We start from the raw sequence: 26,664 nt of genomic DNA, 5'->3' as shown, positions 1-26,664 counted from the left end.
GGATGCCTCATCAATAACTTAAGTACAGTGTACTAGATGATCTCAAGGGACCCTCCCCGCTCTGACTTTCAGCAATTAGCTGATTCACAGACACCTTCAGTTAGAAGGGCATCTGGGCAGTTCCCCTAGCTCCAGTCCTTCAGCCATGCCCTTGCACACCAAGGAGACAAGGGATTCAGAAGCCCCAACATCATTCATCTCTTCTCGAGATGAAAGGTCTTCCTGGTATCTGCTCCAATCCCTGCCTGCAGCCTGTAAAGTCAAGGCAGACCACTAGAAGTTTCTCCCAGTGACTCAGGTCCCTATCCTGTCCTTGGAAGACTGTCCCTCCAAATCACTTTGGGCATGAAGAAGCCTTTGGGTCTGAAACTGAATCAGCTGGATTCCTGGGCTTGGTCCCCTGGAGCTAGAATCCTGGGGTCCAACACCTCCATGACCTCCTAATCTTAATCTCACTCCTTGGTCCTATCTCAGCCCCCTCCTTGTCCCAGCCCAACTTCTAGATCCCCAAGTCCCCATCTTCCTGACTCTCTAGTACCAGGCCTAAACTACATATTCACAGAGGCCACGCCCACTCTAGGACTCTGATAACCTCAAGCCCCTTCCCCATCTATAATAGCTTTCCCCAGCCAGAAACCACATCACAGCTTGATTGCTGGAAAAGACCAGCCCACGTGCTCCTGTTGAGGGCTTTGTAAAAATCTATTTTAAGGCCTGGAAAAGTCCCCCACCCCCAGCCCCAACTGGGAGCCTTGATGAGCATTCTCCCTGGATCCTCCGGAGCCCCCGCCCCCTCACCATCCCATCCAGCTGCCTATGTGAAGGTTTCTGGGGAAGTTGTTACTCTGAACAAAATAAGCAGGAAGAGATTTTAAAACAAAACCAGCTGGTGTCTGGGCTGATGCCACAAAGTGAGGAGGTCTTGGTGGGGAGGGCTGGCTCCTCTGTGTTGTGGGGTCTATGTATGTCACAAGGTGGTCACCCACCAGGCTGAACATAACTGAGATTCTGCAGCGAGGTGTCTGAAAAAGGATACTGCATTGATGAGGATGGAGCTATTATAGTGTGTGTGAATGTGGCTTTGTGATGTACACCTGCACACATGGGACATGTTTCTGTGATCTGGGTCTGTGCATGTAATCAGAGGGCCGTGTCTGTGTGGTTTGCATGACTGGTTTTATCTGTGACCATGCACAGTGTGAATTTCTCTATTGTGCCTCCCTGGATATATGGGCAGCTTACCAGAGCCACTGAGTGCTCTATTTATGTAACTGTACAAGTCACACATCTTTGTGTGTGTCTCCCTTGTGCTTCGTAACATATACATGGGACTACAGAAGTGCATTTGTGTAGTTATTTGTATTTAGGAGACTGGGAGATTACAGGTGAGACTGAATCTTTTTTGTTTTTTAAACCAGGGGGTCTCACTATGTTCCCCAGGCTGGTCTCAAACTCCTGGGCTCAAGTGGCCCTCCCGCTTCTCCCTCCAAAGTGCTGGGATTATAGGTGTGAGCCCTGCACCGGCACCTGAGACTAAATCTTGTGGATGTGTATGTCTGTAAAATTGTGGTGTCACTTACACAGTGCCAGGAACATAAGCCTGTTTAACAAGTAACTACTGGTTAATGTCTAAGTCTGTGTGTGGAGACAGTAGAGTGTAAAGGTTAAGAGCATCAGCTAGGAAGCCCAACTGCTAGAGTTTGAATCCAGGCTCCACCACCTACTAGTTGTGTAGTTTGAAACATCTGACCTCCCTTTTCTGTTCTTTGGTACCTGCCTCATAGAGCTCCATGGAGATTTAATCAGTCCATACACCTACTGGACCTAGAACAGCACCTGTTGTATGGGAAGGGCCACCGTATAAGTGTTTGTGGGCATGGAAGTGCAGACCCATCAGGGCAGTCCCTGGGTAGTCTGTCTTTGCAAAGTTCCCCTACCCCCGCCCCGCGATGTCCCAGGTCCCCTCACCAGGCTGCGGAAGCTGGAGTGTGCTCTTGCTCCACTGAGTCAGGCCCACGATGGCCACCATCTTGGCACCCAGGCTGCTCCTCCGCTTCTTGGCAGTGCTGGTCCCAGCCCCGCCCCCAGCTTGCTGGGATCCGCAGATTTCACCGCTAATGCTGGAGCTCCGCACCACATTCCTGGAGGCCCCAGACGAGGCAGGACCTGGCTCCCCGTTAAACATGGTCCCTGGGGCGGCAGGGCCTCAGGCAGCTCTGAAGGTGGGCAGGAAACAAAGGATCCCACGTCAGACCTGGATGAATCTACTGCAGTCCCACCACTTTCTAGCTGCATGACCTTGGGCTAGTCACTTGACCTCTCTGAGGCTGTAAGGTTTAAATGCACAAACAAATGTCAAGGGCATGCACAGGTTCTGGCTCAATAAAAGGGACTATTCCTATTAGCACATGGCTATGAAGAACCTCGCAGGTGACCTAGTTTAATGGAGAGGATCGAGGCTGTGGAGTCACATGGCCCGGGCTTGAATTCCAAAGGCCTCTACACACTAGCTGTGTGAACTTGTAACCAAACAAACATCCTGAGGTTTCAGTGAACACCTCAGCAAGATGTGAAATAAAAGCACTTAGCTCATAGGATTGTTCTAAGGATTAAATTAAATAATGCATGTGAAGTGCCCATCAGGCTTAGAGGAAATATTCAGTAAGTATTAGTGGTTATTATTTTCATAGCAAATAATAACAGGGAGAACAGAACTGGCTCCAGTCTGTGCAGACTCTGGTGGGGTCCTTTTGTGTGAAAGGGATACTGCAGAAAAGCCCAAAGCAGCAAGAAAATCACCCTACTTGAGAGGCATTTTAGTCTATTCCCTTCCAGCCACCCTTCCATGCATTTTTTAAAATAATTGAACTCATACTGCAAATATCATTTTATATACTAGTATTTTTTTCATTTAACATTATATCATGGCTGGGCACGGTGGCTCACGCCTGCAATTCCAGCACTTTGGGAGGCTGAGGTGGGCGGATCACTTGAGGTCAGGAGTTCGAGACCAGCCTGACCAATATGGGGAAACCCCATCTCTACTAAAAATACAAAAATTAGCCAGGCGTGGTGGTGGGCGCCTATAATCCCAACTACTCAGGAGGCTGAGGCAGGAGAATCGCTTGAACCCAGGAGGCGGAGGTCGCAGTGAGCTGAGATCGCACCATTGCACTCCAGCCTGGGTGACAGACCGAGACTCTTGTCTCAAAAAAAAAATACATCATAAGCATTTCCCAATGTCATTAACACTATGTATGCTACCATGATATTCCATTGTATAGAAGTAGCATAATTGACTTACGTATTTCAATATAGTTTACCTCTTAGATCAGGCCCAAGTTTCTCTCCTCTTTCTCTCTTTCCTCTCTTTTGTTTTTATTTTTTATTTATTTATTTTTTGAGATAGAGCCTCACTCTGTCACCCAGGCTCAAGTGCAGTGGTGCAATCTCAGCTCACCGCAAACTTCACCTCCTGGGTTCAAGCAATTCTCCTGCCTCAGCCTCCCAAGTAGCTGGGATTATAGTCCTGCACCACCATGCCTGGCTAACATTTTGTATTTTTAGTAGAGGGGGGTTTCACCATGTTGTTAAGGCTGGTCTCGAACTCCTAACCCCAGGTGATCTGCCTGCCTCAGCCTCCTAAAGTGCTGGGATTATAGACATGAGCCACTGTGCCTGGTTTCTTTCCTCTCTTTTAAATAAACACGGCAATAAACATCTTTCTTTTTTTCTTTTTCTTTTTTTTTTTTTTTGAGATGGAGTCTTGCTTTGTCACCCAGGCTGGAGTGCAGTGGCACGATCTCGACTCACTACAACCTCTGCCACTTAGGTTCAAGTGAATCTGGTGCCTCAGCCATCCGAGTAGCTGGGATTACAGGCATGCACCACCATGCCCAGCTAATTTTTTTGTATTTTTAGTAGAGACGGGGTTCCACCCTGTTGACCAGGCTGGTCTCAAACTCCTAATCTCAAGTGATCCACCAGCCTTGGCCTCTCAAAGTGCTGGGATTACAGGTGTGAGCCACCACACCCAGCCTAAACATCTTTCTACATGGATATTGTCTGCTTGTTTCTTTAGGACTGATTCCTCAAAATGGAACGACTGGGTCCAGGGGTACAGATACTGCTAGGAGCTTCCCTAGCATACACTCCCTCTTTCTGCTTCCTGACAGAGGGCTGGTTTTGTCCAGGTACCACCCACTCCTTGTTTTAGAGGCAGATCTTGATTAATTTAAGGCAATCCGTGAATGGCATTCACCTTGGCAACTCTTACGTGTCCAAGCGGAGGAAGATTTGGATTCCATGCTTATAAGAGAGGTGGGGAGCCCTCCTTCTTTTTCCCTCTGTCCTTCTCTTTCCTACACCCTAGAGAGGGCTCAGCCCTAGGATGAAGCCAGTGCTACTGTGAACAGACAGCACTGAGACAGAAAGTACCTCAGGCCACACCTGGGGCCTGCCCTGCGCTGGTCTTCCAATGATGTGAGACAATACATTTTCCATTGCTTAAACCAGTTTGAATCAGAGTTCTCTGTTACCTCCAAAAGCATCCTACCTGATGCCAGGGTCATAAATGTCTTTTGGATTCTCGGAATATATTGTCAAATTCCTTTTTGAAATATTGACATTTACTCTCCTTATTAGCTGCAGTCAACAAATATTTAAGCCCCTAAAATTCCCAGGCCCCTGCTGAATGCCAAGGATACAACGGTGAGTCAGACCAACTTGGTCCTGCCCTCCCAAAGCCTCCAGTCCAGGAGGGAGACAGACAATAAATAACTAATTCTACAGTTAAATATTTAATGATGGTTATGCTAAGTGCTAGGGAAGAGGACAGAGGGCCCTGAGAAGCATTCTGGGGGAGGGGGCTGCAGGAGTCTATGGCTCTGTTTTGAACAGAAGTGGGATCTCCAGCTGTCGGCCTCCACAGTTTGGCTGCAAAGTCCCATGCTGAAGTCGGTCTCCTCTGCTCAGGAAGAACCCAAAAAGGCCAGCCGCTCCAGCATCCTCTGCACCCAGCACCCTCCTGGCTCTGTCCTAGCCCACAGTGGTTTTCCTGGGGCAGCTGACCATCCCAGGGTTCAGGGCACTTCGCTTGACCCTGGGTGGGCCCTTGGGCCTGGTACACTGAAGGAGTCCGCCTTTTCAAAAGCACACAGAAAGGGGAGGGAGAACGGGTGGAAGAGGAAAAGCACCATTGTGACGGATAAGGAAGACAGTCCCCAGACAGCTGACAATGGTCACCTGGTCAGCATGACTCCTGCCAGCCTGGCAAAGTATAGCTGACAGAGGGGATGAGTTAACGCCTCATTTTGCCTTCTCTGTGGCTGCCTGGACCGATCTCATTCACCGTGTGACGTGTGCAGAGTCCTGGATTGTATTTCTCCATCCCCCATCAACCCTGCAGCTAATGGAAAGTCCCCCTGGACTGGGGCCTATGATGATCTCTTCTTTTGAGTTTCCAATTCTAGTGCCAGTTTGTGTGTTTTTTGGGTATCTGCATGGTCTTTTGGTGGAAGATGGGAGAAGGCTTATCTGATACTGTGACTCTGCCACGGTGTAGGTCTAATTTACTCCTTACAGTATTTCTGGAAGGTATGTGGTTATCTCTGTGTTGTAGATAAGAAAACAGTCTCAGAGAAGTAAAGGACTTATCCATCCTAGCCAGCTAAGAAGAGGCAAGGCCTGGACTTGAACTCAGGTCTCTTGTTTCCACAAAGAGACAGAATGCTTAGCATCCCCTGTCCCTTCAACCAAAAATGGAGGCCCGGCCCTTAAGCTCAGACTCTGCTCTGGGTCTCTGGGCCCTTTGAGAAAACTACAAGGAAAGTGTCTGTATGAGAAAAGCCCCTCTGGCCCAGGTTCCCACAGCTGGCATGAGCATCTAAGTTAGGGCAGGAGAAATCCCAACCGGACCATAGCTAGAGAAGCAAAGTGCTTCCCTAGCACAGCCTCCCGGAAGCAGGAGAGTACCACCCCCAGGGGGCGGAAAGGGACGGGGGTAAGGGACAAAATTCCTGACCCTGCCAACCCAGGGGCTCATGTTTCCTCATGAATAATAAATGGAATTGACAAGCAGTTGGTTTGGAATCAAGGTCTCTGCACCATCCAGAGCTATTTTCTCATCTTTAACCATCTAGGGATCAACCAGCAGGGCTGGAGAACTGAAAAATGCTTGGGAGGGCCCAGTCTGCAGGCCACTCCCCAAGGGGGCAGGAGGAGCCAGACCCAAAGCCCTGGACCCAAGGTCCTAGGACTGACCCTGTGGGCCAGAAGTCCTGGGTAGGGCAGCTTAGGAGGGTTAGGAATCAGGATGTGGGATTCGAATGTGAACAGATTCCTTATGTGAACTCCTCTGGGCCTCGGCTGTCTCATCTGGGTGTAAAATGAAGGGGTCAGATTAAGTAATCTCTAAAACTCCTTTTGACTGGGAGAGTTGAGTCTATGAATGCACATTGGAGCGGAGGACTCGGAATTAGAGATCTAGTTTCTTCTCTGGCAGCAGGTCTAGCTCAGGAAAGACATGCCAGAGTTACAGATAGGGCACCTAAAAGGAGGGACATCCACAGAATAGCAACCCCTGAGCCATCAGACCACAGGGATGGAAAAGGGAAGGTGGTGGAGACTGTGGCAGAGTGGTGAGGAGCGGGCAGGACACAGAGCACACCATGTCACATGTTGGTGATTCCAAACAATTGCTAAATAAACTCTACCCTTCCCACGCAAGTCCCTTCACCAATTCCCTGCTTCTGAGCAGACCGTCCCTTTCTCAGCCCGGGTCATGGCACCTCAGGGAAGGAAACCGTCCTATGATCTCAGTGAGTCACAGAGACCTCACTCTGAAGTTCTTCCTGCTGACTCCCAGCTATTACCACAGCAGCAGAGAAACTTCGATTTATCCTCCAGGGAGACAGCTACAGCCCCCACTTCTGCCAAAACTCCATGCCAGAAGAGACCTGCCCAGCTCCCCAGGAATAAGCTTTGTGTTTTCTTTTTAGCCCTTGGATGTTTGGCCTCTACCCCGGGGTCTCAGTACCCTAAAAGGACCCTCCAAACTCTCTCCTGAATCCTGACAACAGCAGGTCTCAGGGCCCTACCGGGCCACCCTGGGCCCCTCAGTCCCTTTAACCGTGGGTCTAACCTGATGATTTTTTTTTTTTTTTTTTTTTTTGAGACGGAGTCTTGCTTTGTCACCCAGGCTACAGTGCAGTGGAGAAATCTCAACTCACTGCAACCTCTGCCTCCCGGATTCAAGCAATTCTCCTGCCTCAGCCTCCTGAGTAGCTGGGACTACAGGTGCCCACCATCACGTCCAGCTAATTTTTGTATTTTTAGTAGAGATGGGGTTTTGCCATATTGGCCAGGCTGGTCTTGAACTCCTGACCTCGTGATCCGCCCGCCTCGACCTCCCAAAGTGCTGGAATTACAGGTGTGAGCTACCGTGCCCCACCCAGATGAGAATTTTTGGTAGTTCAAGGCCACACAAAAGCTCAAGATGAACCTAGCCACCCACCTTTCCAACAGTAAAGACCAAGGAATGCATCACAGGGTGATGGAGTGTTAGGCTGGAAGGGACTGCGTGTTAGGCTGGAAGGGACTGCAAATAACTGAGGCTCCTACCACCCCTCCCCATCCTCTGCTCACAGTGGACACCATTAACCTCTCTCTTTCCCATCAAGGTCAGACAGCCTCAGAGTCCCTCTCAACACAGGGCTCCAGCACCAGCTGATGAGAAACAGCTCATGAGCTAAAACTGACTTGCTGTCTCTATTCTAGCCTGAGCCTTTTATTTTGCAGAACAAGAAATCAAGGCCCAGAATGGGGGAAAGACGCCCCAGGGTAACACAAAAAATTGGTGGCAAAATCAGCGCTTCAGCCCTAAGTCCCCTAACTCAGGTCTCAAATCACCTATCGGTGGTGCTCCCTCCCCACCCTTCACCTGGAAGAAAACCCAACTCACCAAATTGACGAATCTGAGCCTGGTGTTCCGCATCACAGGGGGCTGTGCCCCTCCCAACAGCACACCCCTAGGGCATTTGCACAAGGCTTCAATCGACTTCTGCTAAAACACCAGTTTTCAAGAAATGAGGTGAAGGCAATCAGGGCAGGCTCCCAGGAGGAGGCGATGTGGCAAAAGGGTCTGGAAGGGAAGAGGGGAGCTTAGAGGAAGGGCTAGGTAAGGCATCTGCCCTCAAGGGCTTCCAGTAGATTATGGCATAAAAAGATAGACTTTGAAGAAGCTGTGTGACCTTGAGCAAATCATTTAAACTCTTCAATTCTCCGTTTCCTCTTGTAAAATTTTCACAACTCCTGGGCCCCCTAATGTTCCTTTAGGCACTTGGATGCCAAGCTGCTGAAGACCCACAACTGCGAGATTTTTTAATACATGTACAGAGACTCACCCAGGACCAACCGCTGAGGAGCTCTAGACCCCATCCTTCCTTCCTCCAACCTCCCTCTGATTAATGGGGTCTGTGTTCCTCCCCAGACACTCTGTGACACGCCCAGCAGTTGGGTGACACACTCCTGGCTCTGCCCAAGCCATGTGATCCTTAGTAGGTCCTTCAGCTTCTCTGGACCATTCCCTCCATTCCCTCCTCTACAAAACGAGTTTAATCACCACCTGGGCCCTCCCCGACTCTCCCGGCTGGACTGGGGGTCAGATGAGACAAAGAGGAGCAGGAGGCAAAAAGCAGAGAAAGGCAGAGTGAATGAAACACATGCTCTGGAGGCAGACAGACTTAGGTGCAAGACCTAGATCTGCCACTTACAAGCCGTATGATACAGGGCTTCCTTAACAAATCCCCTGAGCCTAACGCTCCTCATCTATAAAGTGGGGACGATAATGTCTGCTTTAGGATTCTTATATAAAACATCACAAAACAAGGATTGGGATGTGGTAAATGATCATCAGTTGGGCAATTACATTATTATTCCAAAAAGATCCCCTTTATAAATCGTAAAGGATTGTCCAAGTGTTAGTTCTTATTGGTCTGGAGTCCACACCAGGTGCAACCACTTCAGGGGAAGGGCCAGGGACTAGAGCAGCACCTCCCACCACAGCCCTGAGTGCTCCAGAAGTCTGGGATCAGGGTCCCTGCACTTTTCAGTTGAAGTGAGAAGTGGCCTATGAAGCTGTGCCAGCATCTCAGCTCCTGACCCCCTGCTGGATGGTGGGTCTGGCATCTGATACTCCTGGCCCAAACCTAATCCCGTGCCAGGACGGCCCATCGCATCACCTGTGCTGATCTGTGCCCTTGTCAGAGGCTAGTGCCTGCACTCACAGAAGGAGTAGAGGGGCTCCTTCGGCTCCAGCCTCTCCTGTCTAGAGGTGGGCGGTGATGGGTTGGTAGGTGGTTGTGGTGGTGAAGACAGTCTGTGCCAAGGAAGCACACCCAGCCAGCGTGGGCAGCACAGAGCAACGGCTCCTCTCCTAGTTGTGCAGACCTTTGTCTCCCCCAAGCCAGGCTGGCATGTGTGCACGCACACACACACACACATACACACACACACACGTGCACACACACATGCAGGAAGAGACATGGGGCACAGAATTCCAAATGTGTGATCACACAGACTCGTGTCAATGATATACACTTAAAGACGCAATCACATGTGCACACAGATATGCACACCGCCCCCCACCAAGACACTCATACACACAGAGACACACAGAAGCAGCCACGACGACAGCCATAGGCATTCACGGACTCACATGTGTAGACACCTGCACACACCCACAAACACCCTCCCCACTGGGCCCCTGCCCAGTCCAGAGAGGCAGGAAGAGCCCCATGGCTCCATGGGCAGGGAAGCAGGAAGCGTCTTACCCTAAGTCATGGGCTCCCTTGGCTAAGGCACACACCCCACCTTTGAGCAGGTGTGTGTGAGCTTGAACACATGCACACTCATACACACCACAGTCCCCAATCTCACTCGCCTGACCCCCATCCCCGCCAGACTGGACAAAGGAGCTCATTGGTGAGGTTTGTGGTGAGGAGAGGAGAAGGCTGGCATGGAGCAGCTGCTGTCACCATGGCTACCAGGCTGACCCACTTCTCCTCTACCCAGCCTGGCCCACCCAGCCTGGGCAAGGCAGGCACAGGCAGCTTTGGGCAGGGTGGGCAGGCCCTCTCCCATCACACACAGGAAAGGGGTGGCCCTCTGAGGGTGTGGTAAGGGATGGGTTGAGGACCCCAGAGAGGCTGGATACTGTGTAGGAAGGCAATGCAGACTGCAGACATGCCTTGAAGGGAGTAGGGTGCTGAAGGCATGGTCCCTGCAAGACCTAGAAGACTGAGCCCCTGACGTTCCCTGGGGCCTCAGGGCACCACATGGACCCTAGATACAGCTCAGTCACAGTCATCATGGCAGTGCAGGAGATGGGGTGGTCAGACTCAAACCCAAACTCTAAGGACTCAAAACACACAAGGGTAAGGCAGACCCAGGGCTGGGTGAGCCCTGTCTCCCATTCAGAACAAGGTTCCTGAAGGCTCCACTAGGGGCTGCTGGGGTCACAGCCATGCCCCCTTCCCAGGACAGGGTCGCCATGGGCCTTCGCTGGGCTAGGGGCTCCTAAGGACAGGGCTGTGTGTTCTTCCTCAGAAGCAGGGACTTGGAGGGACACCACAGCTTGAGTCAGTTTTGGGAGGAGCCAGCCTACAAAACAGAATGAATCTCTCCTGCTTGACAACCTCCCTTAGCTTCCCATTTCCTGCAGGACAAAGGAGAAGCCCCTCACCAAGGCCCACAAGCCCATGTGACCTAGAGACTGTCTTCCTCTCCTATCTCCCAGCCTGTCCCATACCTCTTACCCCTACTCTGTATTCCAGTCACACTTGCTTTGGACTGTCTTCCTCTCCTATCTCCCAGTCCGTCCCATACCTCTTGCCCCTACTCTGTATCCCAGTCACACATGCTTCTTTTCAGTCCTCAAAAGTACCACCTTGGGTCGGGCATGGGGCTCATGCCTGTAATCCTAGCACTTTGGGGGGCCAAGGCAGGTGAATCGCATGAGCCCAGGAATTTGAGACCAGCCTGAGCAACACGGCAAAACCTCGTCTCTACAAAAAGATACAAAAATTAGCCTGATGTGTAGTCCCAGCTACTCGGGGGGCTGAGGTGGGAGGATGGCTTGAGCCCAGGAGGTGGAAGTTGTAGTGAGCCGAGATCGCAACACTGCACTCCAGCCTGGCTGACAGAGCCAGACTCTGTCAAAAAAAAAAAAAAAAAAAAAAGAGTCACTTAGCCACTTTGTCTCCTGTCTGCCTGGCATGCTCTTCTCTTCCCCCACCCCCATGATCTGGTGGCCCCATACTTGTCAGTCCTGCCACCTTTGCCTGGCTAAACCCTATTCTTGGCTCAATCCAAGTTTGAAGGTCATTTCCTAGGAGAGTCTTCCCAGATGAGGTTAGTCCCCATAATTCCCTTTGTACTGTCCCTAAGTTGAATTGTGTCCCCCTAAAAAATGTTGAGGTTCTAACCTCCAGTCCCTCAGAATGTGACTTGGTTTGGAAACACGGTCATTGCAGATGTGACGAGTTAAGATGAGGTCATGCTGGAGAAGGGTGGGTCCCTCATATAACCAGTGTCCTTATAGGAAGGCGGCCACGTGAAGACAGACACGGGGAGAGCGCCATGTGCCGATGGAGGCAGAAATGGGAGTGACGCGTCAATGCGCCAAGGAACGCCAAGGATTGCCACCTGTCACCAGAAGCCAGGGGAGAGGAATGGAACAGATTTTCCTCACAGCACACAGAAGGAAGCAACCCTTTCAACATCTGATTTTAGACTTGCAGCCTTCAGAACTGTGAGAGTCTACCTTTCTGTTGTTTTAAGCCACCCTGTTCGTGGCACTTTGTTGCAGCTTCCCTAGGAAATGAACACACTGCTGTTCCTAACTTGTTCCGTGCTTGTCTCCCACACCCCGCCCCCTGGCTGTGAGCTGGTTAAAAATAGGAACCTTGTCGTCGTCTTCACCCTGAATCCCTAGTACCTGGCACAGGTCTGGCATATAGCAGGACTCAGTAAATATTTGTAGAATGAATGAATGGCAACCTAAAACATTAAATTAGCAGTATTTATAGCACTGTGAGTCATTTTTATTTTCTCCATGTGACATATTGTGTTTTCTAAAGTTACTACTTAAGAAACTGTATTAATGTGATAATAAAGAAAAAAACCAAAACCACATATTTTTCTTTTTCAAAACATACATTAGAGTAACAAGCATTTCCACCAATGTGTGCTTTGTGACGAGGGAAAAGTTCTTCTATCTGCTTGATAACTGCTTTTTTTATTGATTAATTGATTCCTCCTCATGTCACTAAAGTGCTTTCTACAGTCAGATTTACAGAGCTTGAGCGCTGGGGCCTTGCAGGGCATAGATTATGGGTGGGAAGGGGCCAGCCAGGGTACACATTCTTTTCAGCCATCTCCACCATCCACCCCTCCCTTGGCGTGTAGGATCTGGCTAGATGTGGCACCTGTCTCCTTACAGGGGCTGCTAAACTTGGCACTGGAACATACCACTACTACTGGCCAAAGGTGACTCCCCAAACAGAAGCAAGATCCTGTCCTCAATGACCACACCATTTAGTGCTTCTCCAACTGCAACGTGCAGGTGGATCACCTGGGGAGCTTGCTCTGATCCATGGGTCACAGGTGGAGCCTGAGACACTGAATTTCTAAGAAACTTACAAGTGATTCTCATGATGCTGGTCCATGGACCACCCAAGGCACTGAGAGGTGAAGATACATTGCTCTGGTTGTTCTGCAGAAAGAGTGAACACTTCAGGGTGGGGGAGACCAGAGAAGGCATTAACCCAGCAGTTGCACCTCAAAAGATAGGTGAGGTTTGGAGAGGAGAGGCAGAGGTGGCTCTAAAGGAAAGAGGTGGCAACTACTGGGAAGGCCCAGGGAGAAAACATTGTGTTCAGAGGCTGGTGAACAGAGCAGTGCGGTTGGAGAGGAGGTAGGTACAACTGCGGAACAGAGGGCTGGAAAGATAGGCTGGGAGCAGCCAATGCAGGGCTCTGAATGTGGGGCTAAGAAGCTAGGCTTTCATCCTGTAGGAGTGAAATCTGACATGATTTAGATGTAATACTTTACAGAGATCAATCTGACACTGAGTGCAGACTCAAAAAGAAGCCTGACAGCAGGAAGAGCAGCCAGGAGGCTGCTACATCCATGCAGGAAGAAGGGCTGCACTGCTTCAGAAAGTGAGGTGCAAAGAGGAAACGTGGCCAGGAGTGGTGGGTGGGGTTAGGGGATTGCCTAGAGTGAGTGAGGGGACAAAGTAGGGAAAAGGGAAAAAATGAAATTCAAGGTGATTTGGCCGGGCATGGTGGCTCACGCCTGTAATCCCAGCACTTTGGGAGGCTGAGGCGGGCAGATCACAAGGTCAGGAGATCGAGACCATCTGGCTAACACAGTGAAACCCTGTCTCTACTAAAAATACAAAAAAATTAGGCGGGCCTGGTGGTGGGCGCCTGTAGTCCCAGCTACTCAGGAGGCTGAGGCAGGAGAATGATGTGAACCCAGGAGGTGAAGCTTGCAGTGAGCCGAGATCTCACCACTGCACTCCAGCCTGGGCAACAGAGTGAGACTCCATCTCAAAATAAATAAATAAATAAATAAATAAATAAATAAATAAAGTCCAAGGTGATTTACAGGACGGATGGGGGTGAAAGGTGCCAACGGCAGAGCTTGAGGTCCTAGCAGAAAAATCCTGGCTTAAGGAGAAGATGAATCCCCATTCTAGTCCCGATGGGTCTGAGATAATGCTGCAACTCTCACATTCAGGTGTTGGCCAGGTAAGCCAATTCACTAGCGCTCAGGAGAGCAAGGTGAGTGGGCAGGATTTGGGTGTGTTCTCCAAAGAAAAAATGGGGTGTGGAAAGGAAGAAGAATGCCCAGGAGACAGCAGAGAGTGAGGAAGGATTGAGAGGTAATACCTACAGTTAGAGGTAGGAGGAAGATGGAACCAACTGAAGGGGGGAGAGTCCATGGTGAACAGTAGGAGAGGAACTCACAGAAGACGCCATGAATATACAGATGGCCAAGCTGGAAGCCCTGCAACACCCTGATATTGAGACCAAGAAGGGGTCTACCCAGCTCAGGATGCAGGAAGGAGGCTAGGGGGGCACCCTGACTCCCTCCCTAAGGCACAGGGGAAGCCCAGGCCTGAAAGGAGCACAGCTGGAATGGAAAGCAGAATTTGGACTGAAAGAAAAGGGGGCTTGATGCATTGGGGAGGGTTTGGGCTGTGGCAGGAGCCCGGGGCTCTGAAGCACTTATTCCAGCTCAGTCCTAGCACAGGAAGGACAATTTCCACACATGCAACCACACACACACTTACATGTCCACATGGCTAGAGAACTCCCAGGGCAGAGCAGAGGCGACTGGGAAAAGGTCTTTGGATCAAAGTCTTATTACAGGTGAGCACATAATTTATCATCCACCTGGGACCCTTATGAGAATGAGCAGGGACAATACTCAATCACACCGGACCACAGGTGAAAATGAGGACTGTGCCAGGCAAACCCAGCCATATGGTCACCCTAGCTGGTGGATACTGGATCCCAATAAGATACATATTTGGTTCCACTGCTCCCCCTTCCTAGATGGGGGATAGCAGAAGGGACAGGCAGGCTCATCCTGAGAGGCAGGGCCACCCTCAAGGGTGCTGGTGGATGGGACAATCTCTCCCCCATCAGGCCCACTCTCGCCTGAGCAACGACACCCTCGCTGGGGGAGATGCGGCAGCACCACGGACAGCGGCCGGCGGCTCGCTCCCAGTCCCTCCCCCGCCTGCTCTCCCCTCTCCTCCCCTCCCCTTCCCTCCCCCCTCCCCGTCCCTCCCCCACGCCGCTGACGAAGCCGGATCAATATTTCATCGGGGGAAGGGGCTCCAGTTACCAGCCCCGCGCCAAGCCGGAAGGCGCCGCCCGCGCCTGCTGCCCACCCTGGGGACCCTCCTCAGAACCAGCACAGGCTCGGCCCCAGCCCAGACAGACACTGCCCAAAGAGGTGCACACATTCCCTGCAACCTCTTCACCCCCGGTCCCTTTCAGGGCACAAAGACCCGCGCGCAAGCCATACACCTCCAGTTGGCCCCTCCGATGCGCCACAGAGTGAGATGCACGCTGTACAAAGAAGATGACGTACACAAAACAACAGGCACCACACCACACCCAGCAGGCAATCCACCTAGACACGCACTCAGACACAGCACACACATGCACACGAAAACACACCTTGTGCACCACAGACTCACATGGCATGGAGATGCAGCTACCACAGACTCACACACATCACACAGACCCAAGACACACCCTACCACACACACATAAACTCGCACATTGCACAAAAACTCCCTCGCAGAGAACTGCAGACATATCACATGATGATACATTCACCACAGACACACACACACAGTGCACACACAATATGCCCTCAGACGTATCTGTGAGCTAAAGAGCTACATTTGCCAGGGACACACACACACACACACACACACACACACACTTAAAACTCTCATACATACACACACACATTATGCCTTCACAGAGATCCTCAAACATTCACCATGGACACACAAGCACACACCCCACACTCCACCCAGGCCCTCCACCCTCCTGGAGCCCAGGCCACCCTTCCCACTGTGAACATGGGACTAGGGAGGGGCACACAGGACTTCCCTCCCGCCTTCCCATCTGCCTTCTCTACTTTGGCCCTGCTCGTGGGCCCTGAGGATAAATTCACTGTGTCCTCCAAGGCCCCCCCTGGGGTCTGCTGCGAGTTCCCAGGGACAGGCAGTCAGCACAAAGTGGTAGGCAAAGCAGGGAGGAGGGGAAGTAGGACCTATGAGACTCCAAAGCCTTCTGTTTCACTGTCCCTGAGCCCCAAGCTCTGGGACATGAAGCCCCAAGGGCAGCCTTACCCTTACCTGTGGCTCCCAAAGCTTCACTGCTCCCTAGGCCTCCCTGAGGCCTGTGTTATACATGGGAAGCAGGAGAACTGTAGGGTATGCAGTCCCTACTCCCTCCAGGAGGTCTCAAGTCCTGGCTTCAGAGATGAGGGGGCATCCTACCACATCCAGATACCTCAACTCCATGAGCCCCGCCTCCCAAGCAGGTTGTGAAAACAATGGCACAAATTCTCCTGTCTGCAGGGAAATCGTGACAGGAGCCTCCTAAAGAAGCCCAAGCCAGGGTTCAAGGTGAGCAGAGGAGAGCAGGCCAGCGCAGCAGGGGGAGACCCCTAGATTTGTTGGGCAGGTGGGACCTTCAAAATTATCTAGGCCAACAGTGCACATTTCTGACATTCCCATATCACTTCCCAATTTTGCATTAAGTGTACAACACTGTGTGCCACCTCAACGATTTCTGCCAAATCTACAGACTCCTAGGCCGGGCGCAGTGGCTCACGCCTGTAATCCCAACATTTTGGGAGGCTGAGGCAGGCAGATCACTTGAGGTCAGGAGTTCAAGACCAGCCTGGCCAATATGGTCAAACCTCATCTGGATGGTCAAACTAAAAATACAAAAATTAGCCGGGCATGGTGGCACGTACCTGTAATCCCAGCTACTTGGGAGGCTGAGACAGGAGAATTGCTTGAACCCAGGAGGCAGAGGCTGCAATGAGCTGAGATCGTGCCACTACACTCCAGCCTGGGCAACAGAGTAAGACTCTGTCTCAAAAAACAAACAAACAAACAACAAATCTATAGACTCCCATCCTGTTTGTTACTTATTTTCTTTAAATCGACACTTTGGCCAGGGGCAGTGGCTCACACCTGTAGTCCCAGCTATGCGGGAGGCTGAGGTGGGAGGATCACTTGAGTCCAGGATGTCAAGGCTCAGGCAAGCCAAGATTAGGCTTCTACACTCCAGCCTGGGCGACAGAGTGAGATCCAGTCTTGATAAATAAATAAACAGATAAAAATAAATAAACGGACACTTTTAACTTTAGTGCAACTATTTTCAACAGAAACCATGTTATTAATATAAGTGGAATGCCAATATCACTTTTAATAAATAGAAAATGATAATAAAACAAACACAGTAGGCCAGGCATGGTGGCGCACGCCTGTAATCCCAGCACTTTGGGAGGCCAAGGCGGGCGGATCACGAGGTCAGGAGATTGAGACCATCCTGGCTAACACAGTGTAACCCTGTCTCCACCAAAACTACAAAAAATTAGCCGGGCGTGGTGGTGGGCGACTGTAGTCCCAGCTACTCTGGAGGCTGAGGCAGGAGAATGGCATGAACCACCCGGCGGCGGGTGCAGAGCTTGTAGTGAGCCAAGATCGCGCCACTGCACTCCATCCTGGGTGACAGTGCGAGACTCTGTCTCAAAAAAAAAAAAAAAAAAAAAACTCTGTAAAAACAAAGTTATGTTATTATGTTGAGCTACATGGAGTTACCAGGATAATGTTCTGAGCCGAACCTGAGAGCTCTCTGTTAAAAAGGGAGGGCAACCAGTGTTGGCAAACTTGTTAAAGACACATTAGAGGCCGGGCGTGGTGGCTCACACCTGTAATCCCAGCACTTTGGGAGGCTGAGGTAGGCAGATCAACTGAGGTCAGGAGTTCAAGACCAGCCTGACCAACATGGAGAAACCCCGTCTCCACTAAATATACGAAATTAGCCAGGCGTGGTAGTGCATACCTGCAATCCCAGCTACTCGGGAGGCTGAGGCAGGAGAATCTCTTGAATCCAGGAGGCAGAGCTTGCAGTAAGCTGAGATTGCACCATTGCACTCCAGCCTGGGCAACAAGAGTGAAACTCCATCTCAAAAAAAAAAAGGGAACCAACTTTCTCACTATGTGAGCCAATGTTATGCAATGGCACTGAAAGTCATCCCCGGTCCCACTCCACACACTGGGAAGCTCTAGGCTTGTCCACATCTTGCAGGAGTTCAGGCACAGGGGCCGGCTAGTGCCCTGTTGCTTCAGCCCATTCTGGTCATAACCACCCTTTAGAAATTCCTTGGTCCTTTCCTATTCACAAATTGTCATAACAGCCACCATCTAATATAAGCCTCAGAGCAGGAATTATCATCCCTGTTTCTGAATGAGAAAAGTGGGGCTCAGAAAGGATAAAAGACGTGTCCATAGTCACAGAGCTAGCTACGCAGGGGAGATCCACAAGTCAGAGACTTGACACCTACCCAGACACCATTTCTACTCTACTTGCGTCCATCTATCCCACAGCTGGCAGCCCTTCCTGGGCAGTAAGGAAAGAGGGAGGATGGTAACCTGCTATCTGCCCATGAGACCCTCACAATCCTAAACAGTAAGCAGGCAAGTCAGCAAATCATTGAGATTAAGAGAGGTGAAGAGCTTTACAGTCTAGCCTGTAAATGCCTGAACTGCAGTTTCTTTATCTGTAAAATGAGATGACAGGCCGGGTGTGGTGGCTCACACCTGTAATCCCAGCACTTTCAGAGGCCAACATGGGAGGACTGCCTGAGCCCAGGAGTTGGAGACCAATCTGGCAACAGGGTGAAACCCTGTCTCTACAAAAAAAAAGCAAAACTGAGCTGGGCATGATGGCATGAGCCTGTGGTCATAGCTACTAGAGAGGCTGAGGTGGGAGGATTACCTGAGCCCAGGAGTTCAAGGCTGCAGTGAGCCGTGATTATGCCATTGCACTCCAGCCTGGGTGACAGAATGTGACACTGTCTCAAAAAAAAAAAAAAAAAAAAAGAAAAAAGAAATTAGCCAGACATGGTGGTGTGCACCTGTAGTCCCAATTTCTTGGGAGGATCATTTGAGCCTAGGAAGTTGAGACCGCAGTGAGCCGTGTTCAAGCCACTGCACTCCAGCCTGGGCAACAAAGTGAGACCTTGTCTCTAAAATAAAATAAAATTTTATGTTTTAAAAAATAAAATAAAATGGGAATAATAATACTACCCATCTTATAGGGAGTGAAGATTAAATGAAATGTGTGAACACAATGTCTGGCACAGAGTAAGTACTTAAAAAAAAAAAAGTTTATTACCAGGGAAGTACAAAGAACAGAATCAACACAGGTCAAGAATGAGTGATGGGAGGAAGGTGGGGTAGACATGGTTTGGCTTTTCACTGAGGAAAAGAACGAGTTACATCTTGGAGGATGAAGATTTTGGTGGGGAAAAACTCTTCTGACTGTTCCTGCCTTCCTCTTCCCTCTCTCCTCACTCCAAAGCAAGGTGAGAAAATTCAGGCTTTCCTCTTCCTCTCTCTCCTCAGGCCTCTGAATGACATTTGACAGGTTCTTCAGGGCCTGTCCTGAGCACTGCTGCCTAGGAAAAGACTCCCCTTTAAGTCACAATTCCAGGCCTTTTTTCTCCAGCTGCTGTCCAGATGGAAGTTTGGGGCTCAGGCCCAACAGCCTGCACCCACCTTGGCACTCTAAGAATTCCAGATGTCTTTGGAAGCCAGCAAAGATCCCCCTTCTCTAAGGGGGGCACTGAGAGCCATGTTTGCATGTCTCTTTGATCCTTCCCAGTAGGCTACAGATGATTGGACCAGGGTGGGCACCTGCCCCACTCTGAGCCAATAAGATCCTCTCCTGGGAGTTTGCGATTGGATCTGCCAAGCCCCAAGTTCTCTCTCTCCATGTGGCTGAAACCGAGGGACACAATACAGGAACTATAGGTGGCTTGGTGCCTGAAAAGGCAGAGATATCCAGTCTGTGGAGACAGAAAGGCAAAGACGGCCAGCAGGGTGCAGAGAATGGCTGCTTCCAGTTCCCGTGGCCCTCCAGGTCCCACCTTCCTCAAGCTAATGTTTTTCCTTCCCCTTAGTTCCCAGGAATCCCTTCTATCCTTGTAATAAGCACTTCTTTATTACTGAAGCTGGTTTGAGTGGGTTTCTGTATATAAGCAAAGACCTAATTAAGACAAGAGAGAAGCTGGGAGCCGGAGGTACGCAGATGAACAATCCTGAAAAAATAATCACTGTGCCTACGATGGAGGAGCCCAGTGCAGTGGCAGACAGCGAGTAAGAGATGTAGGCTTCGCAGAGATGTGGCCGAGGGAGGGTGGGCTAACTCTGCCCGGGGAGGAGCGGAAGTGCTCGCAGGCTTCACAGCGAAGGTAGCAGCTGAGCCGATTTTGAAGAATTAAGGACGTTCTCCATGGAGACAAAGTAGGGGTGGGGAGGCATTACAAGCAAAGGGAACAGCAAGTGCAGATGCACAGAGACCCAAAACAGCCTGGCGTGTTAGAGGGACTGGAGTTCAAAGTGTGGCCAGGAAGCAGGGAAGACAGGCAGTTGGGCGCACATCATAAAGGGCTTTGAATACCATAAGAAGCCGAGGCCTTTTCCTGTCAGTGACGGGGAGCTATTGAAGTATTTTAAGTAGCAGGGGGTGACAGGGTCAGTTCTGTGTTTTAGAAAGATTGTTCTGGGGCTGCGTGGAGAAAGGGCTAGAAAAGGCAGGCCTGGAGGCAGGGACCGGTTAGGAGGCTGCAGCACTCCTCATCTAGTCCCTTTATTCACCCACTAGCTCACTGTGTACCTACTATGTGCCAGGGTGAGACAAAACAGGATTCCTGAGCCCACAGCGTTCACAGTCTAGCATGAAAGAGACATGACGGAAAAGCGATTCGAGTGTGCCGAACGTTATGAAGAAGTACAAGGTCCTCTGGAGCAGGGTGCTGTTTACTGTCTGGTTTTTAGGCTTCCCTGCGGAAATGACGTTTGAGCTGGTATCTATCTGAAGGATAAGTAGGAGTTAGCAGGGCCCTGAGAGGGGGCGTGCATTCCAGGATTGGGGACAACACGTGTGGAAGTCCTGCAGCTGAGGGAGAGTGGTGGAAGAAGACACAAAAAGGTAGGCAAGGACCAGATCCCACAGGGCCTCGGAGACTGCGTCAGTGCATCTGGCTTTCATTCCAAGAAGGCTTGGAAGGGTCCTAAGCAGGGAAATGACACAATCCAACGTTTATCCTAAGAAGACCATGAAAGAAAGCGGGGCAAGAACAAATGTCAGGAGACCAGGTAGGAAGCTGTCACAGTGGCCCAGGTGAGAGCCAATGGTGGCCTGGAGGGGGCGGTGGGCAGCGAGAGGGTCCACGGACTCAAGGCAGAGATTCAGGACTAACAGGGCTTGCTGAGGACTGGTTATGGGGGTGTGGGACGGGAAGAGGGGCGTATCCAGGAGAACTTCCAGCTTTCCGGCTTGACCAGATGGGTGGATGGTGATGCCAGAGATGAACTGGGGACCCTAAAGACAGAGCAGATGCAGGTGTGAGAGTCGGGAGCTGGGTCTGGACCTGAGCTGAAGCTGATTGTGAGACATCTAAGTGTGGGCCAGGAAGCAATCACACCTGCAGATTGTTGGGGCTTCTTTTTTTTTTTTTTTGAGACAGGGTCTCACTTTGTCACCCAAGCTGCTGGAGTGCAGTGGCATGAACATGGCTTACTATAGTTTCAACCTCCCAGGCTCAAGCGATCCTCCCACCTCAGCCCCCCAAGTAGCTGGGACTACAGGCATGCGCCACCATGCCCAGCTAATTTTTGTATTTTTTTGTAGAGATAGGGTGTCTCCACGTTGCCCAGGCTGGTCTTGAACTCCTGGGCTCAAGTGATCCGCCCATCTCAGCCTCTCAAAATGCTGGGATTACCAGCACTTTGAGGAGGTGGGAGCCACCACACCCAGCCAGACCTGCAGATCTTGAACCCAGAAGAGATCATTAAAGTCAAGAGAGTAAACGAGATTACCCGGGAGGTAGGGAGGGAGGGGGCAAAACAGCGGGAAGAGGAGTTGGGGCAACTTGAGGAGCCATGGTAGCATCAGGACCTAGGGGCAGAGTGACAAGGGGCTCTGAGCTTGGCAAATCAGGACCATGAAATGCAAAGGTTACCTTCTGTCAACCCCAGAAGGCACCAGGCTTTGGCTCCCCCTCTCCTGGCCAAGCATCATGCCCTCAGCCTGGACACTTCCCAGCTGAGACAGCCCTCCCTTCCCCAGTGCACTTCTTCCCCTTGGGCAAACTCTAAGTTATCCTCCAAACCCAGGGCAGGTGGTCGCTCCTCCTAGGTGACTTCCCTGGTGTACGCATTGCTGTGCAGTTGGACAAACTGGTTTTGAATCCCAGCTCTGCCACTTGATAGCTGTGCGACTTTGACCAGATCACCTCAGTTTCCTCATCTATACCACAGATAATAGTACCTACCTCATAGGACTGTTTAAAGATGAGGATGTAAAGTGATGGGCAGAGAACTAGCACACAGTAAGCACTAAATAAGTGTTATTCTTATTAACATCCCACCCACCTTGGAACAGTTAGTCATGCCCTCCACCTCACCCTTGAGAACTGTTTGCAGGTCCACGTCTCTCCCTGCCTCTTCCTACCCCTACCCGATTTGTGGAGCTATATAATATGCAGAACCCAGTGCTAAATGAAAATGCAGGACTCCTTGTTTTGAACTTTGGTCACTAAGAATTTTAAGATGGTGTCAGCAGAACACTAAGTGTGGGGTCCTTCTAGGCACTGGGCCCTGCGTGACCATAGACTCTTGAAACCAGCCCTGCTCCCACCCCCAGCCAGCCCTGGGCCTAGCCCAGAGTTGATGTCAGCCCCCACACAACAGAGTAAAAATGTCAACTGACATTGAGATAGGGTTTATGATTTCCACGTGGAATTTCACTTTATCCTTTTCCTAGAGATAACATCAACTCCATTTTATAGTTGAGGACACAGAAGTTCAGAGATGGGTATACCTTGCCAGAGATTACCCAGCTCAGGAACTGCAGAGCTGGGATGTGAGCACAGAGCAGCCTGGTGCAAAACCCTGCCTCTTGCCCTCTGGCTCCCCACGGAGGTTAGGAGAACCTGGCCCCAAGGGCTGAGCTTCGTCAGCAAGGCCGCGATGAAGCTTAGACCACAGAGAGGGAGCTGGAGGGACTGGGACTGGCCGCCCTCCCTCCTGGGGCCAGCCACATAAACAACCAGTTCCCTGGGACCGAGGCTGCTGCACAGGGAAAAGGGTAGGAGAGGGCAAAAAGTCACTCCCAAGAAGGCTCTGCCTGAGGGCCATAGACCCTAACATTCTGGGGAAATCTGCTCTTGCCTTTTCTGCTTAAAACCCTTTAGGGGTTGTCATTGGCCTCAGGATAAATTCCCAAGTCTTCAGTATCCTGCTAGACTAGGAAATCAGGCCGGGCTGTCCTGGGCCTGCCCACACTGCCCCCCTCCACCACACCAAGCCTGTTCTCACCATCACCAGGGCCTCAGACACACAGTTCCCCTTCCTCATCCCTTCTTCTTTTCCTCTACAACTCCTTGGCACCATTCATGACTCAGCTAAGATGTCGCCACCTCCAGGAACCTTTCCCAGATTATAGAGGGCAGGAGAGCAACTTCAGTGATAGGTTCCAGAGCTCCCCTGAGTCCCTCCTTTCTACACACGTGCCATGTGTAATTACCTGCTCTGGGTCATGTCCCCACTAGAATGTCAGCTCCGTGAGGGCCGCCTGGCTCATAGAGCCTGATACATCAGAGGTACCTGGTGGACTGAATGCATCCTTCTGCCACAGAGGCAAGAGGGCCAGGCATTCTTTCTCCTTTTTTCTTCACTCCTCCCAGACCCTCCTTTTCTTGTCCAGGCTTCTTGAGCTCAAGCTATGAAGAGCCCAAAGTTGCAAAGGGAAGAGAACCATTATACAGTATGCACCCTCCCCCTGCCAGCCCTGGACTAGGTACTATACATCTGGTTACTACATTTAATTCCCTAACCACATTCCAGATGGGGTGGAGCAGTATAGGTATAAATTATTCCTATTTTCCAGAGGAGACTGAGACTTGGTAGTTGAGGCCACCTGCCTGCAGTGGTAACAGGTTGGAAGCAGAAGGCATTAGATTGGAATCCTGTCTGTCTGATGCCTAAGTGCCTGGTCTCTTCTCTGCCCCAAACCACAAAACCCCTGTGACTCACCATTCCTAGCAAGCTCACCTCCAACCAGAGAGCGCTTGTTTCTAACCTCCGCCTTCAGTTCACACACACCCCAGCTGGTAAAGCTTTTCTGTGAGGTCAGCGATATACCAGTGTAGGAGACAGCCCCACTGTCAGTGAGAGGACAGTGTAGAAGTCACTCCTCCCCTGGGTCAACAAAATGCCAGTGTGGGAGAAACACCCCCATCGTCAGCAAAATGCCAGTACAGGAGACGCACCCTGCACCCCAAGTCAGCAGATTGCTAACAGGAGAGACAGTGCCACAGTCAGCAAAAGGCCAATGTGAGAAACACTTCCCTCCTCTGCTGGGGCCCATGACATTGACTGGGGGGTACACACAGAGAGCTCTCCAAGGTCGTGCCCCTGGAGCGGGAGGAGGCACTGAGGCAGCTGTTGCCTGGGGGAGAAGTTTGTGGCTGGGGAGTGGGGCAGAGTCAGGTGAGAGTTCTCACATGGCACTAATGAAATCAACCACCAGCCTGCTCCCCCCTCCCCAGGGACCCTCCAGGCTCCAGCTGATGCAATGCCCAGGCCAGATAATTGTTTTCTTCCCTCCTTAAAGGGCCAGCTGCTACTACAGCTGCAGACATCACCCAGACCCCTGACAGACCCCACAGAGCTCAGCACTTGGGCAGGAAGTTGGGAAGCCCAGAGAGTAGCAGCTTTGGGCCTGGGTTCTGCGCAGTAAAATCCAATTAAAGTCCAGAGACCAGAAGCGTCGTTGAGCAAGGAGGGAGGGAGAGAGAATAGTTAAGACAGTAACACAGACCACATGCCCTGGGAGAAGGGACTGTGGTCCCTGCTGGGTCCTCAGCACCTGGCTCCTGCACGCCCGCCCCAGCAAGTACTTGGCACAGGGGTTGTTAATGAGTTTAGCAGTTAGCTGCTGAGCCCTCCTGAGTGCCAGGCACTGTGCTGCGCAGCTCAAATCCACCATTTCACTCATTCCTTCCTGCTACCCACATAGCAGCTGGGTTTGTTTTACTGAGAGTCTCAGAGAGGGGAAGTGATTTCCTCAATATCACACAGCCAGAAAGTGGCAGAGCTTGGGTTTGAAGCCAAGTTTAACCAACTCTGGGCTTCACACCCTGCAGAGGGTCGGCTTAGTGTAGAACCCCAGGGCTGGAAGTCCCTAAGCAAGGCAATCGGGAACAGAAGGCAGGGAAGGGGTCTGTGGGCCCTAAACAAACACCAAAGGGCATAGTGCTTGGTTTAAGCACAGGTTGCATGGGCCACCTCCCCAGCACACCCCTGCCAACCCACCTACCCTGCCCCCCAACCAAGAATGCCCCATTAGGCTACCCACATGCCCCCAGGGACAGTTGGCAGCTGCCTAATTACAGACTAATTGGTGACTAGCAGCAACTATTGGGGGTGCGCGGCGGGGAGATGGCTGATTAACCCCTTGTTGACCAGGACCAATCCTCCTCCCATGACTTCAGGCCCCAAACCCAAGGAACCCAGACTTAAGAAGTCATCATGGATAGAGAACAGGACCAAAGGGGCAGCAGCCTTTTCCCTACATCCTGATAACACCCCTGGGGCTAGGGTTGGACACTGATATTCATCCAGGCGTCCAAGCCCTGAAGGGCCACATTCAAACAGGCCCTAGGTGGCAGTGCCAGCCAATGCCCCCTGTTCTCCAGCCTTGGTATGCCACTGCCCACCCCATTCCAGGATCCTTCCTGAGCCTTCGGGACCAGGACACTGAAGAAACCCACTCCTCAGGGCTGAGTTGTCCAGAGGTAATGCGGACATGGGGTCCAAATACCCAGGTGGCCAGTCAGGGAAGAGGTCCTCCCTATGAATGAGAGCATGCCCAAGTTGGCCATCAAGGGTTTTGCCAAGCCTCCCTGAACCCTGGGCTCTGCACCATGCTGCTGACCAACTGCTTTCCCAGCTTCCCAAAGACCCCTCTTCCCACCCCAGGGCTGGAGTAAGCAGCACTCCTTTTCTCTTATGGGGCAGAGGGGGTCCTCTGGGCACCACAACGGTGTCACGTTGGGAGGAAAAAGTGGCTGCTTCTCAACCAGGGCACAGGCAGAAGGGAGAAAGGCAGGCTGCCTTCCAGCTCCCTTTCCAGGAGGGATTTTAAGCACTTTCCAAAAATGCCATGCCAGGCAATGCTGTTGAAGACCAGGGCCCCAGGAGCTCTGAGCATCAGCAAAGAACTCAAGACTCTGGCCCCCCTTCCCCATTTTCCAGGCTTCCCCAAACACCCCACGTTCCTCTCTCACCCCTTAGCCCCCTCCCCAGAGCCCTCTCACACCCTGTGTTCATCCCCCCACCCCCGCCCCGGCACACTCACATCCCTACGTTGCGCTTCATGGCCAGAGCCCCCCTCCCCCCGTGGTCCTCCAGACCTCTGCAGCCCCCTCCCCACGTCCACTCCCAGGCGAGCAAGGCCTGCTGACTTACCCGGAGGTGGGGCCGGGGTCCAGATAGGGAGGGGGGCTCCGCAGGCCGAGGCGGCTCCGCAAGGCGGGGCAGGTGCTGCCCCGGGACCCCGCCCCGCGGACCCGGCAGTAGGCGCGGCCCGGCCCCAGGCGGGCGCGGACTCCGAGTGGGTAGGCACGCGGGGCGGGGAGGGGCGGCGAGGGAGGCTCACGGGGGCATCGCCCGCCACCACGGGGGCAGCTCCGCTCCGCCCGCCTGCGCTGCCGGCTCCGCAGCAGCCACGGTTTTCAGTCGCCGCCGGGTGCAAAGCCCAAGCT

General features: G+C 51.7%; 1 protein-coding gene across 3 annotated transcripts in view; it reads right to left on the bottom strand.

Moving 5' to 3' along the window:
* Positions 1-26,664, bottom strand: part of LOC105494814 (regulating synaptic membrane exocytosis 3) — a 46,884-nt gene extending 20,220 nt beyond the window's left edge. For 2 of the 3 annotated variants that reach the window (XM_011763672.3, XM_071095267.1), the window contains exons 1-3: positions 26,369-26,663; positions 7,961-8,140; positions 1,969-2,216 (exon numbers count right to left, since the gene is read on the bottom strand). In XM_011763672.3, the coding sequence (XP_011761974.1) occupies positions 1,969-2,185 (217 nt within the window). In that variant the 5' untranslated portion in view covers positions 2,186-2,216; positions 7,961-8,140; positions 26,369-26,663. Of the gene's footprint in view, positions 1-1,968; positions 2,217-7,960; positions 8,141-26,368 lie in introns of all 3 variants that reach the window. The other variant, XM_071095268.1, reaches the window with a different exon arrangement.

The sequence above is a fragment of the Macaca nemestrina genome, chromosome 1 (assembly GCF_043159975.1).
Source record: "Macaca nemestrina isolate mMacNem1 chromosome 1, mMacNem.hap1, whole genome shotgun sequence".
Classification (NCBI taxonomy): Eukaryota; Metazoa; Chordata; class Mammalia; order Primates; family Cercopithecidae; genus Macaca; species Macaca nemestrina.
The sequence above is the reverse complement of the archived record's forward strand: the minus strand, read 5'-3'. Positions and strand labels throughout refer to the sequence as shown.